Genomic DNA, 16,248 nt, shown 5'->3' with positions numbered 1-16,248 from the left:
TTTGTCTCCAGCTCCTTTGCTTCTTTTCTCTGCGATTATTTGTGTGAGTGTGTGTGTGTGTGTTCGTTTTTTTTTTTCGTCCTTTTCGGGTGAGGTAGCTTTTTTATGCCCGCTTCATTTCCGGCAAATTAAAACGCATACGGCGCCACACAAGTAACATTCTGCTAGATCGCCGAGTAGCACAAAATACAAAAAGCAAAAAAAATACACGAAAAATGAAATAAACACTAATTTTTGCAGCCGTGACACACTCGTAGTTTTTGGGTATTTTACGCTGCCTTTCCTCTGGAGTCACATAATTTCTGGTTCAGTTTCTGCCCAGTTTCCAATTTATTTGTTTGCCAGGGGATTTGCAGTCAGCACCAGCCACTCAATGGGTTGTCTTCTGTTTATTTTTGTTGATTTTCTCCTCGTTTTCATTTTTTTTTTTTTGATATTTTCCATTTTTTGTTTGCACCTCGCCTCATAATTAAAAGCTGCACTACGAATTTTTCAATAACAGCCATAAATCAGGCATATGGAAGCCGAGGGAGTTGGCCATAAATAACTTTACAGCCACACACGTTGGCCGGCGAAACGAAACGAATCGAAACGAAGCGGCCCAATTGGAGGGCGTACAAGGCACAAGGGGGCGTGGCAGTGGGAGGGGGGAGAAATGGCGGAAAGGCGAAGCTGGAGGCTCCATCGATGACCTAGTCAAGCATGAAAGGCCCCCACTTGGCTCCTTATTAGTCATGCCTGAGATCGTCCGACGACACTCGCGGTAAATGCAATCGAAAAGTCGAGGAAAGCGAATTAAAACTTTAAACAGGATCCGGCGGGGAAAACTTAAAGGGAGTTCCGAAATAATTTTAAATATATTTTGCAGGACAATTTAAGAGCAATTAATGGAAAAACAAACGATATATACCTGTTTTTAGTGGAAAGTGATAATGTTGATTATGGGTATAAGTTCCTCTTCACAAATAAAACAACAAGTCTCAAAATATAATTGTATTTAATATCACATTTCATTTGGTCGGAAAATTCCTTTGATTGGATATGGAATCTGATAATTATAATGGAATCCTGGCAGCCCATGCTACCCACTTTAAAGTTGTATTTAATAAAATTTTGAAAATTTATTGAGTTATACGTTGTTCTACGTCAAATTGCATTATTTCCATTATGGATTCTCCGTACCTGTGCTACTTTTAATTATGGGATTCTAACCCACAGACACACACACACATATATATATGTACATTTATATATAAGTATACGTATAGTTGGGGTCATGTGGCATAACTATAGATTGCGGTTGCCTTATTTGCACTCCCCCTTCTTTTATAGGTTGCATATGTATAACAGGAAATTAAAAATATATGCTGCATTTGGGCAGCTCTCTCTGTTTGTGTGTGTGTGTGTGTGTATGAGTGCCTGAAAGGATGCACAAGTGTGAGAATACCCTTGTGTGTATGTGTGTTGCCTACTTTTTGGCATTCTGCTCGTTCTTTTTGTCTGCTCACTTGTTGGTTGGGTTTTGTTTGCTTGTTTGCTTTGTTTTCCACATGGGCCACATTATTATGATGTCTCTTCTCTTTTCGCCTGAATGAAGTGCATCGCACATAAGGGAGTGGAGTGTGTGTGAGTGCGGAGCTCTTTGAGTGTGTGTGCCAGTCATAGAGATGGTCTACTGATTTAAGATTTCCAAAGGATAAAACTATAAATTTGTTCTGAATATGAATACTACAAGCAAAGCTATGCAGATTGAGCTTCTTAAATTTGTGGTTTTCCGTTGGTATTTTTGAATGATAGTTGTTTTATATATTTTATCATCTGATATTCGAATAATAAATATAATTGGCAACCTTTTTAGCAACAGAAAATATAGTTTCAAAAGCATTCTAAGGCCTTTCTAGTATATATGTAAACCGAAAAGAAAATATATATTTTTTTTTTGAAATAACTAATACCTAAGAACCCTTCGATATATCCACCTATCGCAGTGACCTTCGTGTCACGCTCCCATCGCCAGCTCCACACACGTTTCAGGGGTCGACTGGCAGCGTCAGCTTCGCGATTTTTCATCAAAGTCACGGCGGGCAAAAGTTGGCGAGAAGCTGCCCCATTGTTGCCTCTGACACTGACACCGGAAATGAACACATTTTCCGGTGCCATACGTGTGCGCTTCTCTGTGTGGGTGACTCTCTGTTTGCACAAACACACACCCACATACACACACAACCAACCGAACACATACACATGCGAACTGAGACCACCCACTGGGGAGATTGAAAGTCGCTTAATGTATTGTTTTCCAGCGCCGTCTCTCGGCTTTCAGCTTTCGGCTTTTGGATTTCAGCGTTCAGATTTCAGATTCGAGGAGGCCAACGAAAATACGCACGGACCACCGACTGATCTCCCACTTATTTGTGTTGAGGGCGAAAGCCTTCGCCCGCGCACCGAATTTAATTACTCGCGAGCGGTCCCAGCGAAAGGTGTTAATGAGATTGCTCTGCCGGCAGCGGCTTTGCCAAATCAACTCGTCACCGGAGTCCCCACTTCGCTCCCCACAAAGCCCCGCCGAACTTTTTGGCCCTGAAGGATTCATGCGGCTAAGTGCACCGGGAACTCCCTTTCGGCCAAGTGCAGGGCACTCGCTCGGATTAACGGTAAAGGACGACACATCTCACGGTCAGCAGAGCCCAAAACTTGGCCAACAGGGATCTGAATTCAAAGTGGCATACCGACAAGCATTTGTGATCAAATTCCTAAACGAACGAAATTTCCAATATTTGCAACAAATGGATTTGCAGAAAAGCGACCAGATCCCAGCACTCCTATACCCATAACTATTCCAATTTTTATCCGATTTATTAGTGGCATATCTCTATGAATTTGTTATTAAAATATCTATCAAGCTGCATCATTAGTTTATTTTCTAATTTTTAGCCGATTTACAAGTGGCATGCCTCTAAATGTTTACTTTCACATCCTTGATATAAATATAAATGCATTCAACATTTTTAATTTTCCGATGGTTGAAAATTTTACCCAATTCATGATTGAATTTTTCAAGTTTCAATGGCTTTCAGCATATTGACCCAAAACTAGACTTCCAGAACCCATAACTTTGTCAATTTTAATCCAATTCGAAAGTGGCATGGCTCTGAACGTTTGCAGTAAAATCTTTTACAATATCGCATCAATTAGTTTTGATAAAGGTTTATTTTTAACCCCTTTTTATGTAAGGGGGTTTCCAAGTGTACCTAACATTATCAAAACATGATCACATAATAGAGTTATACCCGCTGTTGCTTTTTGTCCCTTTCTCTGCTTTACCAGCTTACCCCGCTTTCCCAAACCATTTTTCCCCGTCTGATGGCTTCTTAATTAGCTGTTGAAACGATTCGGCAGCTGACAAAACAATTACGCGCTTTTTTTCCATGAACGGCACGTTTTACCTTTGCTGCAACGCCATTGAGCCCCACGAATGACCCCTGGAGTAGCCTCCCCCCTCCCCCCTCCCTCTCCCCCGAAACCCACTTTGAACTCCTGTTGCTGCAGCTGGGAATCTAATCCAGGACTCAAATCGTTTTACGCTGTCGCCGCATGTGGGCATTAAGTTAAATGCCGGCGTAGACGACAGGAACAATGATGATGATGGGGCCAGCCGAAGATAATGATGATAATGGCAACGTCGAAGGATAAAGTGTGGTGCGGCAGGGAAGGGGGAGGAGAAGGGGGGTGGTAGGCGAAGAAACGTGATTATGAGGATAAGGTTCCGGATTGCAGAGGCCACAATCTGCTGATTTATATTATTGTCACGTTTATGGCAGGATTGGGATTGAAATTGAGACGAGAGAAGAGAAGAGTTGGGTGATGGGTTGAAAGTGGGTGGTGCAGCTTACGGTGCAATGCACTTTTTACAACCAATTAAAGGTGCCAAGAATAGAAAGTAATACATATATATATATATATATGAAACCTAGATATATAGAAAGGGAAATATCTAGAGACAGCTGTAAATGAATAATGAATGCCAATTCAGCGAAAAATATATTCAATTCAATTTCGATGCGTCACTCGAACGGGCGTCGCTCATTAATTTATGACAGTCATTTTTAACGCTTTGCTGCCCACGAGGTCCTGCAAGTGACAGTTGATGCTGACGGCATGCCACGCCCCCCCCCTGCCCCCTGGCCCCTGCTCCACCGCCCCTGTCGCTCTAACGCCCCTCCCTCCAATCTGCATGCGTCAAATATTCAAGCGCCATTTTTCAATTGAATTGAATGAATTTCTGAATTGAGTGCATGAATGACGGAGCCGCAGGGCAAGAAAAAAACCCGCGAGCCTACGACTAGATGGCCATGTTGGCTTTATTCTGACAAGATCGGGTGATTACCCTACTATAATGGGGACAACAAAGCAACATAACGATGCAAGAAACCCTGTTCAATATTTTAGTAAATAAGAACTACAAGTTCGCTTCAATAATAACTAAGAGAAATGTTTAAAAACAGCCTACATTTTAAAAATTAATATATAAACCAAAAAAGGTCATTGATAAACAATAAACACATAAATATTAACAAAAGATCAATAGTTGGGAAATAGGCTGAAGATTCTTAACATATTTATATATATTTTTTTGAGAGTTTCTAAAGACCTTAAATATCGTTTCCTTTTCTGAATTATTTTGTGTAAAACCTTCGACCCATAAAGAGTATTCAATATGCACTCACCTGAAAATCGCCATTATTCCGACTTGTTGTATTCCGAATGATTTGTGTTTGGCCCCTTTGTTGACGGACGTCGAGGACAGAGCAGTTCTACGGCCAACGAGCCATTTGGCCATTCGGACTCTAAAGTGGCCATATTTCACGCTCCTTTTGATGGGCCTTGTCAACGGTGGCGCCACTCCCCCCCCTTTGCCCCCCTTGCCACTCCGCCCCCCTCGATTGCTGGCTCGTTTGCAACAGCCGTACATCGGCAGACATTACACACTTTAATTAACTGCAAATCCACTGCAATTGCATTTCTCCATTTCGCCGCTGCTGCCACGCCTCCTTTTCTTTTTTTTTTAGTGCCGCTCTTGAGCTAATAAAACATTCAAAATATTTTTGTCGGCTCGTTTCTTGGCCGGGGGAGTGTGTAATTTTGCACATTTCATATGAAAAGTTGTCGGGCTCACGCAAAAAACTTTTCAGTCAACACACAACGATCCATATGGCACAGTGGAACTGCTATTAAAGTAATAAAGAACAAATTATTAACAAATAAAAGAACAATAAAATAATAAATGGTACTCACCTTATTATTAACTTAATGTTATATAAAATGTTTCCGGGTGTTAAATTTACAACTTACAAATTCCATGTTGATTGTTAAAAATCGCATGTTGCATATTACATTTTCCATAAAGCATGTTAATTGAAAAAATAGAAAAATAAAACCAATAGATCATACTTTTCCAATGTAAACAATTCTTAACAAATTTTATCTTGTTTACAGACAGACAGAACAGACGGACTGTAGTACTTCGATTCAGATCGCGATGCTGCGTTGCAAACTCCTGACTGAAATTATAATACCCTCGCAAGGGTATAAAATTAAAAATGTTTACTGGAAATTGGAATTTAGAGAATATTATAAATTATATTTAACAAACGTTAAACCACTTAACCACACAATTTAAAATACATTTATAATTAAGTACTTGCAATTAAAAAAAGGTTGGTTTCAGAAATCAATTCCTATATTTTGCAGTCGACACACAGTGCCCAAGAAAAGTTTTCTTCGGCAAAGATTAACAGAAGCCAGAATCCAGAACAAAAAGGGGGTTTTGGGGGGATGGGATTTTTGGGGCATGTGCGTGTTTCTGGCGGCGCATGTTTGGCAATGCGGTAAACCAAATTATGTGCTTAGCAAGTTGCCGCTGCGACCAGAGAGTCAGTGGCAACAACACCCGGAACGCCCGATCCTTTGTGTGCAGCATGCAGCTGCATTTGCACAGTGCCACACATCCCTTCCCCTTCCCCTTTCCCCTCTCCTCCCCCCTCCATCACCTTCCTCGCCTTTGAAAGGCCCCTTGCACTTGGCCGATTTTCCTGGTGGCAAAGAGGTTTGCACAGGTGTTTTCAGCAACTTTGCCAGCATGATTAAAAAGTTTTTACCCCGGCAATGGAAAGCGATGGAAAGCAGAGCCTCTGGTTACCAGATTGTCAGATTGGCCAGGAACACGGGATGTGTCAATGGTTATTGTTTATATTTTTAAACAGAGAGCAAGAGCATAAAAATCATAAATTTATCTTTGAGAATACCAAGTCTGCTCTGAGATTTAATTAAGAATTTTAATAATAAAGTAATTGTTAATGGCTGTCAATTTTAAAATAATCTCTCTATAAATAAAGTTGTCTTTTATTCCGATAGTATTATTTATATTAGTGGAATAAGGTTGATTTTTGTATGTAAGAGATAATTTTTTATAGATCGCTCAAATGCTCAGTAACATAATATAACCCATTGCCAGTTTAAGAAAGATATTTGTCTCTTCTTAACATAAGGTAAAATTCAGATAAAGTAAATAAAAAAGCAATAGATTTTAACGATCCCCACCAGATACAAACAACGAACGACGGTTGAGTGTGTGTCATAAGCGTGTTTACATAGCGTACAAAAAAAGGAAATTCAAAATGCATTTTCAGGCCTCGAACATGAGAGTGAGGAGCGTTTTCGTGTGAGTGGAGCGGGCAGGCAATGGGGAGCTAGCCTCTGGCGAAGCGAAACATCTGGGAGTACAAGATCAAGTTAATGTACAGAACGGTGGACATGGCGATGAGCATGGCCAGGCGGTATCATTTCTTCTTGGCATCCTTCAGACCAGCGCCAGCATTAAACTTGAAGAAGATGATGTCGCCGTCCTCGACGGTGTAGTTGCGTCCCTGCTGGCGGTACTTGCCGGCGGCCTTGGCGTTCGCCTCGCTGCCCTCCGACTTGAAGTCCTCGAAGTGCATCACCTCGGCCATGATGAAGCCCTTCTCGAAGTCGGTGTGAATGCGTCCGGCTGCCTGGGGCGCCTTGGTGCCCTTCTGCACGGTCCAGGCCTTCACCTCATCCGGTCCGGCGGTGAAGAAGTACTCCAGCTGCAGGCCCTTGTAGCCCGTCACGATGATCTTCTCCAGCATGCTCTTGCACTTGGTCTCCGCCTCGTAGGCCTTGCGCTCCAGATCGTCCTTCTCGCTCAGCACCTGCTCGAAGGCGCCCGAAAAGGGGATGAGCAGTGCACCGGGGTCGTTCTTGTCGATCCACTCCTTGATCTTCGGCAGCCACTTGTTCTTCTTGCGGATGAAGTCCTTGTCGGAGAGGTTCACCAGGTAGATGACCGGCTTGGAGGTCAGGAATAGATACTTGTTCAGCGCCTCAATCTAAAAAAGAGTGAAGTAGTGGCAACATTAATAAGAACGAGATGCAAAACCACAGGGCTACACGAAAAAATCCTCAGGGAAGTTGGCCAATTTGTAAGCGCACATAGTAAAACATTTAAAAGAAACAACAAAATAGATAGTAGATACAAAACGAGAGTGAAATTCAACAATTTAGAGATGATAAAAGACTATTAAAAAGATTTAAACCATTTGAAATGCAATAACAGATACGAAAAAACATGAACTAAGTATCTTAAAAAGTTTTAGGTAACGTACAACATACATTCTAAATTTGTACTATTTAATAGCAAGTAATACGAAAGACAAGTAAATGGCATTTTTTAAACTCCCATTAGATGGATTTTTTCGCACTTACATCATGGGCATTCCAGTCCTCGAAGCGCAGGTGACGCTTCTGGTCGATGAGGATCTCCTTGATCTTGCACATGGAGTCGTACTCCGGTTTTAGCTTCTTGTCGCCACCGCGGGCGACCACCTTCTCCAGCTTGTCGAGGTTCTTGAGCAGATTCTCCTCGTCCTTGAGGCGCAGCTCCTCGGAGATGATCTCCAGATCGCGCACCGGATCCACCTCGCCCTCCACGTGGGTCACATCGGGATCCTCGAAGGCGCGGCACAAGTGGAAGATGGCATCGCAGGCGCTGATGTGCGAGAGGAAATCGTTTCCCAGTCCCTGTCCCTCGGCGGCTCCCTTCACCAAGCCAGCAATGTCCACAACGTTCAGATAGGCGGGCACCACACTAATTTATTGGTATTATCACCATGGATGAGCGTATTAATTCTCGTTTTTCATTATTACAACTTATTTGAACTTAACAAGCAGGTGGCAAACAAAGAGTGCAATTTACAAGTAACCGAACTTGATTTCTGGTTGTATCGAATGTCGTGAGTTTTATGTGTGCGGTGTGTAAATGTTTACAAGCGGTGGCAAAAATAAAAAGCAAAAGGATCTGGATCCTGGTACTCACCTGGCCGGCTTGTGGAAGTCCACCAGGTAATCGAAGCGCTCATCGGGCACCGGAACACGACGTGTGGGTAGAGCAAACGGAGCCAGCAGCACATGGAAAACGGGGAAAGACGCATGTTAGTCGGGTTTATTTTTCGGTCGGATGCAAAAATAAAAAGATACAAAAACAGAAAACCTGGGCCAGATTGACTGACTGCCTGACTGACTGGCAGCCCGGCAGCATCGGCGGCCAATCATGGCAATTTTCTATAATTTTGCGCCATCCGCAAAAGGGGCAGCGAAACCAAAATGAAGTCGCTCACAAATAAAAAGCCCAGGAAAATGAAACCGAAGCGAACCGAAGGCGGGGGCAATTTGCATATTGGGAACTGGATCTGATAAAATTGCTAAGGCCGCGACACGCCCTCAACGCGAAAGACAGTGGAGCTTGATAAACTTAAACCCTGATACTAAAATAATTCCTGGTTGACTGGTTAGACTATCTATACTTTTGTTTCTATACCAGGGAAATCTGAGCTTCTTTAGAAATCGTAATCTGGTGTTATGGCAAAGCAAAACTAGACGAAATGTTAAGGCCTTGTTTAAAAGGAAGAAATACGAATTAAAATTAAAGTAACCCGCAGCTTGTAAAGATCACAAGCTAAATTGCTATTCCTAAAGCTCCCGACTTTCCTTAAAATATTCACTTTAACTACAATAGTATCCTACTTCTACCTTACGGCCTTTTCTTTTCAGAGGTCCCACTGTGGCTATTTTAGAAGGTCCAGTCGAGAGAGCAATTTGGAATTAGAAGCGGCGGCGGTTGCTCCTGGAGGCCATTGCTGCATCGCCGGCATAAAAATTATATTCCGGGATGATTACAATGATCGAGGAAATTGCCGCCGCCCGCAGCAGCGCTTGGTAATTGGCCCACTATATGTATATACATATATATATATATTGTATATATAGATATCGGAGGGGCTGTTGGGATACTTATTCTCATTCGGCTTGATGGTGCAGAAGGGGAAGTTCTCCGCGGGGGCGGCGCTTTGGGTCAGAACGTTGAAGAAAGTCGACTTGCCCACGTTGGGAACGCCAACAATGCCGATTCTCAAGTTGGTGCCAATTCTACCGATCAGCGGCTTGCGTTCCGGTTCATCGTGCTTCTTTGGCGGCATCTTGCTTTATCTGCGGATCGGAAATGGAAGATATAAAGCCATTAACTATTTTTGGCCAATCGGACATAACCTCACTTTGCCGGCTGCTAACTCACCTTTTGCGTGGTGGACGCTTTCCGCTGAACTCAGCTGCAGCTATGGATTAAGTTTAATTAGTTGGCATTAAGTCCACTTTAACCTTTGTTATTTACAAATATTTACGAATATTTAGGCGTCCGCTGAATTTTGCGGCTGACGGCGTGGAAGGAAAGAGAGCGAGCGAGAAAGCGATATGCCCAGTCAGCTGTTGGCCGCGCAGGGTTGCACGCCAGCTAGCGCCCCCGGGCGGCGGAAAAGGGAGGCTGCGCTTGTAGCCCCAGGCGACAGGGGGCGCCAGCGGTCGGTGCGCGCAATTTGAATTTCGCTCGGGGCCATATTATTATCTCTATGGAATTTATTCGCTTGGCAACAGGTTTGCGTTGTTATTATGTGTTTAAAGGTATTTTACATATTGGCATGCTTTTTGCTAACTTAATTCAATTAAATTTAAAGAACCTCAAGGGTTAATTTCGTTAAATGGTTAAAATAACTTGAACAGATATGTATATTTTAATTTAAATAATAGTTCAAAGAACTAAGTAAAGTAAAACAAAAGAAAAATATATAAATTTAACAAATACTGAAAACATAAATATAGTTAGGAGTCCATTTAAGATTTATTTTTAAGTTTCTGGCAAAAACTTTTGATGTGTAAGTAAATATTTTATGTGTTCAATTTATTACTTCAAATTTCTCCAAATTAAATGAAAAATGTATAAGCAGCTGCCAAGAGTGCCAACAATTTGATGGTTCAATTTTCGACTAGATCTCCATAATTACCCCCTTTCCCCTCCCAATTTTGTGCAGTGTTCCCAGGTAAAAGCAATCGAGTTAACTGTCAAGGTCGCCGGACCGTCGCACGTACACGCAATTTGGCGGTTTAGTGAAAAGCCCGCAATAATCAATAATTTCGCATAATTAGCGAGCCGATCGGCGGATCGATCCCTTGGCTTTATGGCCAATTGAAACGCGAAAAGGGGGGAAATGAGAGGGAGGGGCTAAGGGATCAGGTTTGTTGATCTTTCGCGATTGTTGGCAATCGATTTGGATCGTTGGATCGCTGCGCTTTGATTGATTCCCTCGGCCGCGTTTATGGCCCTAATTAAAAGATCCGTTATGCGTGATCGCTCTACCTTTCCATATCGAAAGGATTGGGGGAGGGGGAGGGGGCCGTATAATATCGGATGTGCGTGCTAGAATACTTACTTATAATTTCACGCTGACTTGCCTTCTTGACTTGCCGGTTTCTTTTTTCCAGGGATCTCTTCGCTGCGGTTGTCGGACCGTTTAAAAAACCATTTGCAACTGACCCTCGACAACTGTTTTTCCACTGGAGCATGTAAAACCTTTTGTAATGTTTGTCCACGAAACCGCAGACTAGCGAAGGATCCTTGCGGTTCGCCTGCTGACGATCGGAAGTCTGAGGATCCAGTCCTGCATTGCGGTTTTATGCTCCAAATTAAATACACAATTACATTTCAAAATATTTCAATTTATTTAGTAATTTTTGTTTGGAGGTATAAACGTTTTATGAACAATATATTGTAATGTATGATTGTGTTTTCTTTATTTTAAATATAATATTTAATAAATATTGTATGGCTTAAAAACTAATATCAAAAGTACTTTTTATATTTTGGCTACCAATTTCTTAAAGATTGTAGATAAGTGTTTCTTTTAATTTGATTACCCATACTATATAGCTTTTTCTGTTTCATAACTTTAGCCACAACCCAATTTCGTTACATTTCCGAGTATTTTCCAACTTCCCAGAAATTCGGAAGTTCGTAAGCATACAATTTCCCCCACGATTCCAAGGACTCCGCGCTGCACCCAAAAATTATTCAATTTTCCACCATGATTATCCAATGCTAAGCCGGCTTCTTTTGCATATTGTTTGCTGTGGGTTAATTAAGCTGACTTTTAATTGCCTTTTATTGCACTTAATTATTGGAGTCGGCCAGAGAGGCCCGCATGGCTTGGTGGCAAATGGAGGATGGGGCCGATGGAGAGGTCCCATAAATTTGTATACATATGACTGGTTAATTGCGGTTCCCGCGGAATTAGCCCAACGAGCCCAACCACCACGCATCTCGATTTCCACTCCCATTCGCACCCACATTACGCGCGGGGCGTGGCCAAAATATGAAAATGGGATAAGGGGCCAAGGGGGCGTGGCCGGGGGCAGGTGGAACAGAGCTCCAGCAAACCGAACTGAATGCATAACATCAGCCAGCAGCGCCTTTCAATGAGCCGCGCATTCGTTTCCAGCTTGTTGCTCCAATTAAAAAAAAAGTGGTAACAGAACAGAAAAAAAAAAAAAAAACACAACTGGAAAAGTGGCAAAAAACGAATACAAGCAAGCCAACACAACGGCAAGCCATTCATATTCATATTCGTATCCATTTGGCGGGTTTTTTATTGCCTTTAATTATAACGTGAGCGGTATTCAAATTGTTTTGCCTTGGAAAATTTTCAGAAGCAAACAAAAGACTTAGGCAACGAACTCGACTGATCTTTTAGCGACTGTTAATGAGAAGGCAAAAGGGGAGGAAAGCGGAAAAGCCGGGAACTAGTAATACAAACCAACTCGGATTTAAGTTTACTAAGAAATTTAATTGAATCAATCTAAATAAAAATTAAAGATCTAAAGATAATTAACACATTTAAAAAATATTAAATTAAAAACATTCAGTGTTTTTTGTATGTACTCTACATTTAATAATGATTTTAAAGAAATATAGTTGGTAAAATATAAATAAGTATAATATTTTTATAAGCATAATTAGAAAAGTGTAATTAAGTATTTTTTGTTTAGCCTACAGAAAGTCAACATAGATAACTTTAACTAAATCAATAAAAGAAAATTAACGATGAAAAGTGTTAAAATGTTAAGCTTTTGTTTTTTATGAGCACTATCTTTAATATTGGGCTTCTATTTATTTAAAAGGGTAATCTAATTTAATATTATCCAATCTGTCTAATATCTAATTTATCTAATATCTTATATATTGTTAATAGCTAACTTCAAATGTTATCAATTTATGATATGCTAAAGATTGCACTTTGGAACCGGCTATTAGAAGGTTCAGGTGTAATAAGGGGATGTGCTACAATGGGTTTTATCTTATCTTCGGCAATCCTCAGCATTGGCGCTACTTGTACCTTTGATCCGCCCTCCTCCCCTCCACTTCCCCTTTATCGCCCACCTTATCCAGTGCATTTGCATAACGATCTTAACGATCTGGACTATCCAGGGGTATCCATCGGAGGCATCGTCAAGTGCATCCTCCCTAAAAGCCGCGACCGTCATGCAAATTGCAACTGCGGCAAGACTCGTAACGATGTGCCATCAATGCATCAGCTGCCAAATTACATGTTGCAGGCCACCGAAAGAAATTATGAATTATTACGGAAAATGAGGAAAATAAGAAAAGCAAAGGGGGTAGGGATGAGGGGATGGGGGATAGGGGATAGGGGATAAAGAAGTGCATATGGAAACTAAGACAAGGATCTTCTGCATGAGGATTTCGGGGCAGAGGAAGTGGCAGTGGCAGTGGCAGTGGAAATGGAAATGGATGTGGAAGGAAAGGTGCCGCAAAGAGGGTCGTTCGTGTGTCATTGTTATAGAAAGAGCCTGACACCGGAACGGGGATAAAATTATATATATAAATTCTTTTCGGTTTTTTTTTTTTTCGTGCATATGAAATATATAAAAAGGGGGCGTTACCTCGGCCACGCCCCTTGCCACACGGCCCGAAAATGGAAATCGTAATAAACGCAATAATAATCATGAACTGGGAAAACAACAATGCTAGCCGGCATATAAAAAAAAAATATATTTTCGACCGAGGGAAGACAAAAAGTATATAGTATATGTATTCGAACCCGAAGGAAATGGTAACCGAAACCCACCCTTAGCATTTGATTTGGTGGTCCACCTCCGCGGAGTAAACGAATTATAAAACTCATACATAGGTGCACCACCATCCGTCCAGCTTCCAGCACGTGATGATCCCCTTTTCTCGTGGCGCCCCCTTTTCCGGCATTTTCCAAGTGGTTTTCCCTGGCATCGCTGGAATTTCCCCGTTGTTGTATTAAGCGATTATCACCGCAGGATACTAATCGAATCGGAGTTGGGGTAATTGTGGAGCGTGCTTGGCCCAAAGTTCTCGTGTTTTTTTTTTTTTTTTTTTTTGCTCCTCGGCAGCTGCAAGGCTCTGCGATCTGAATGGCATTTTCCCCGGCTTCAATGGCGCTGATTGGATGAAAGGAGTGGAAATCAATTTCCTTTCAGTCGGAAATATCTGAGGAGAATGTGAAGAAATCGCTTGCCTTTAGGGAAACTTTTGCATGGTCAGAATGTGATTGAAAGTCTTCGGGGAAGGGGAAAGATCGGGAAAACTAAGATCTCAATTGCGAAGACAAATAAAAACTTTGGAACCATGTGGAAGACAATGCCGTGTTGTAGAACCATAACATAATCAACAGCTTGTAAATAAATTCACACTTCTCTTGCTTAAGATATTTGTTTTCTAATTATTAAGTTTAATAAGCAAACTCCTTGATTAATACCAATTTAACTACTAACTTCTTTAGATTTATAGGTAACTTAAAGAAGTGTCAGCAGTTTGGGAAATAGGTTCAGCCCTTTCGATTGTGCTGATTGCGTTGCGAGTTAAGCTGCACTTCAACTTGTTTATAAGGAGATGCCACAAGATCTGATGAATCTGCCACCACCACTCGCAGAAACTGCAAACCACTTCTTGCCTTATCTCCCTGGGGCCAAATGGCGCATAATTTCCATTTGGGACGGCCATTTTTGCAGCAGCAATTACTTTGGTAGCCCGAACCTGTCTCGGCCAAAACGCCCCTCACCTCCCCACCCCCCACCCCTCTGCATTGGCCAGCGAACAATTTGCAGCGAACGCATTTCATTCGGTTCTTTTGCATCGCAACAGCAGGAGCGAACAAAAAAGCGGCAATAAAAATTAAGTTGAAGTTGAATTTGAAATTCAGATGACGACGACGTCGCTCGACGACGACTTGCCCAATTATTATTAATAATAGCAACAACAGCAGCAACTTCAACTTGAAGAAGCAGCAACAGCAGCAGCAACTTGCAGAAGGAAAAAAGCTGAGGCAAAAAAAAACAAAAATGTAACAACAAAAAACTGAGGGGAAAAAAGTTAATAGGACCGCATTCATCAAATCCATTTAATGCACAGAGAGGCAAATTATTGCGCTAAAAGAAAGGCAAGAACAACAACAAGAGCGGCCAGCACACTTGGAAAAAAAGCGGGGAGCAAGAAAAAAAAGGAAATAATTGCAGTTGGCTGAACACCCCAAATGGCGGAGAAGAAGAAGCAGACGAAGGCGAAGGAACGGCGACGTTCGGTCGGCGGCCATTAAAATGGCCAGCGAATTGGCCAAAACTGTGGGGCGGGGGGTGTTTCGCTGCCAAGTCCAACTGGCCATGTAAGCCGGCCTCGCCGTGCGAGCGAAAGAGACGGCCGGTGGCGAAAAGAGCGAGAGCGAAAACCGGTAGCTCCAGTTTAATGAGCGCCAAACGCAAAGAAGGAAAAAATTTCAGTCAAAAGGAGCAGCAGCCCCCCAAATAAAATCCAGGGTATTTCAAGGGGATATTCCTGAAATTATATCCTATTATATCCCATAAGAGAATCGAGGTCAACAAATACAATACCTTCGTTGAAGAATGATATTATATGGTACCTTTAACTATTATCCACAGTTCCTTCATTACGCAAAAAAACAACTAAAAACCTGCAATAAAATCAAGAATTTAAAGTAATTACTCAGGCAAATATTATATATTTAAAAATGGAGATTTTAAAGGTAATGTTTTTATGAGTAATTTTTGGGACTCCTATTTTTCAGGACACTTATTTCTATATGATTTGATACCAACTTAATAGCTTTATTTAATTATCCTGCGTTTTGCTATGTTTTACTTAAATCTTGTTTATTTTCTTAAGTAATAACTTTGGGTTTTCTATAGCTTAATTCAAGTTTTATAAACCCACTGGGTATTTTCCCATTCGAAACGCGGGAAAAGTCCGGTGTTTGCTCTTGTCCGCATTAATTACTTTCTGGGAAAACACGCGCGCCATTTTGGTTTGTTGGGTCAGCAGAGGGGGTTTTCCTCCACTCCAGTTAAATTGTAATTTTCATTTGGCTTTGGCTCTCGTTTTGCGTTTTGCGTTTTCTGTTGCTGTTTTCTTTTTCTATTTTTTTCGTTTGGCCCCAAAAGTTTCGCCTTCTCTTTCTTAATCGTCAAACAATTTGCAAATCGCATGCAATTTTCCTGCCTTCTGACTTTTCCTCGTTACTGCTTTCGTGTTGTTGCATTTCCTGTCGCCAGCGGACCCCAACTACCCCCTTTTAGCCCCCATTACCCCCCTTTTCGCCCCTTTTTCGTCCATGCCCGCATACGTTTTGTATATTACATGATCATTAATGAACTGCTCCAATTATAGAGAGCGCTTAAAAAAATTACAGAAAAAAACATATGTGGAATAAAACATACCTTCATATCTGGATTTCCATATTTCAAGAGGGGGGAAAGAGGAAAAGTGGGGAAAGGGGAAAGAGGGGG

At 41.7% G+C, this 16,248-nt stretch overlaps 2 protein-coding genes across 3 annotated transcripts in view; both read right to left on the bottom strand.

Annotated features, from left to right (window-relative positions):
* Positions 1-4,910, bottom strand: part of LOC108097426 (carbonic anhydrase-related protein 10) — a 62,165-nt gene extending 57,255 nt beyond the window's left edge. Inside the window, exon 1 of the mRNA XM_017199695.1 lies at positions 4,728-4,910. The gene's annotated coding sequence lies outside the window, so the exon portion shown is untranslated. The remainder of the gene's footprint in view (positions 1-4,727) is intronic.
* A 1,713-nt stretch (positions 4,911-6,623) lies between these two features.
* LOC108097675 (obg-like ATPase 1) lies at positions 6,624-9,844 on the bottom strand. 2 transcript variants are annotated; one of them, XM_017200131.2, is made up of 6 exons: positions 9,756-9,844; positions 9,650-9,689; positions 9,374-9,564; positions 8,396-8,456; positions 7,786-8,167; positions 6,624-7,409 (listed from the first exon to the last, which is right to left on the bottom strand). In XM_017200131.2, the coding sequence occupies exons 3-6, from the start codon at positions 9,552-9,554 to the stop codon at positions 6,840-6,842; spliced, it is 1,194 nt and encodes a 397-aa protein (XP_017055620.1). In that variant the 5' UTR covers positions 9,555-9,564; positions 9,650-9,689; positions 9,756-9,844; the 3' UTR covers positions 6,624-6,839. The 2 variants fall into 2 exon arrangements, with proteins under 2 accessions (XP_017055620.1, XP_017055621.1); XM_017200132.2 differs by having other exon boundaries at positions 9,746-9,817.
* Positions 9,845-16,248: the final 6,404 nt, after the last annotated feature.

Source organism: Drosophila ficusphila, unplaced genomic scaffold (assembly GCF_018152265.1).
Source record: "Drosophila ficusphila isolate 14025-0441.05 unplaced genomic scaffold, ASM1815226v1 contig_197, whole genome shotgun sequence".
NCBI classification, from domain to species: Eukaryota; Metazoa; Arthropoda; class Insecta; order Diptera; family Drosophilidae; genus Drosophila; species Drosophila ficusphila.
The sequence above is the reverse complement of the archived record's forward strand: the minus strand, read 5'-3'. Positions and strand labels throughout refer to the sequence as shown.

Bases quoted from the DNA above. Each gene is read 5' to 3' on its own strand.
- LOC108097675 (XM_017200131.2), bottom strand. From the start codon at position 9,554: ATGCCGCCAAAGAAGCACGATGAACCGGAACGCAAGCCGCTGATCGGT. The intron at 8,168-8,395 runs GTGAGTACCAGG...CCAATAAATTAG, and splicing joins GACTTCCACAAGCCGGCCAG to TGTGGTGCCCGCCTATCTGA. The intron at 7,410-7,785 runs GTAAGTGCGAAA...ACTCTTTTTTAG, and splicing joins AGGACTGGAATGCCCATGAT to ATTGAGGCGCTGAACAAGTA.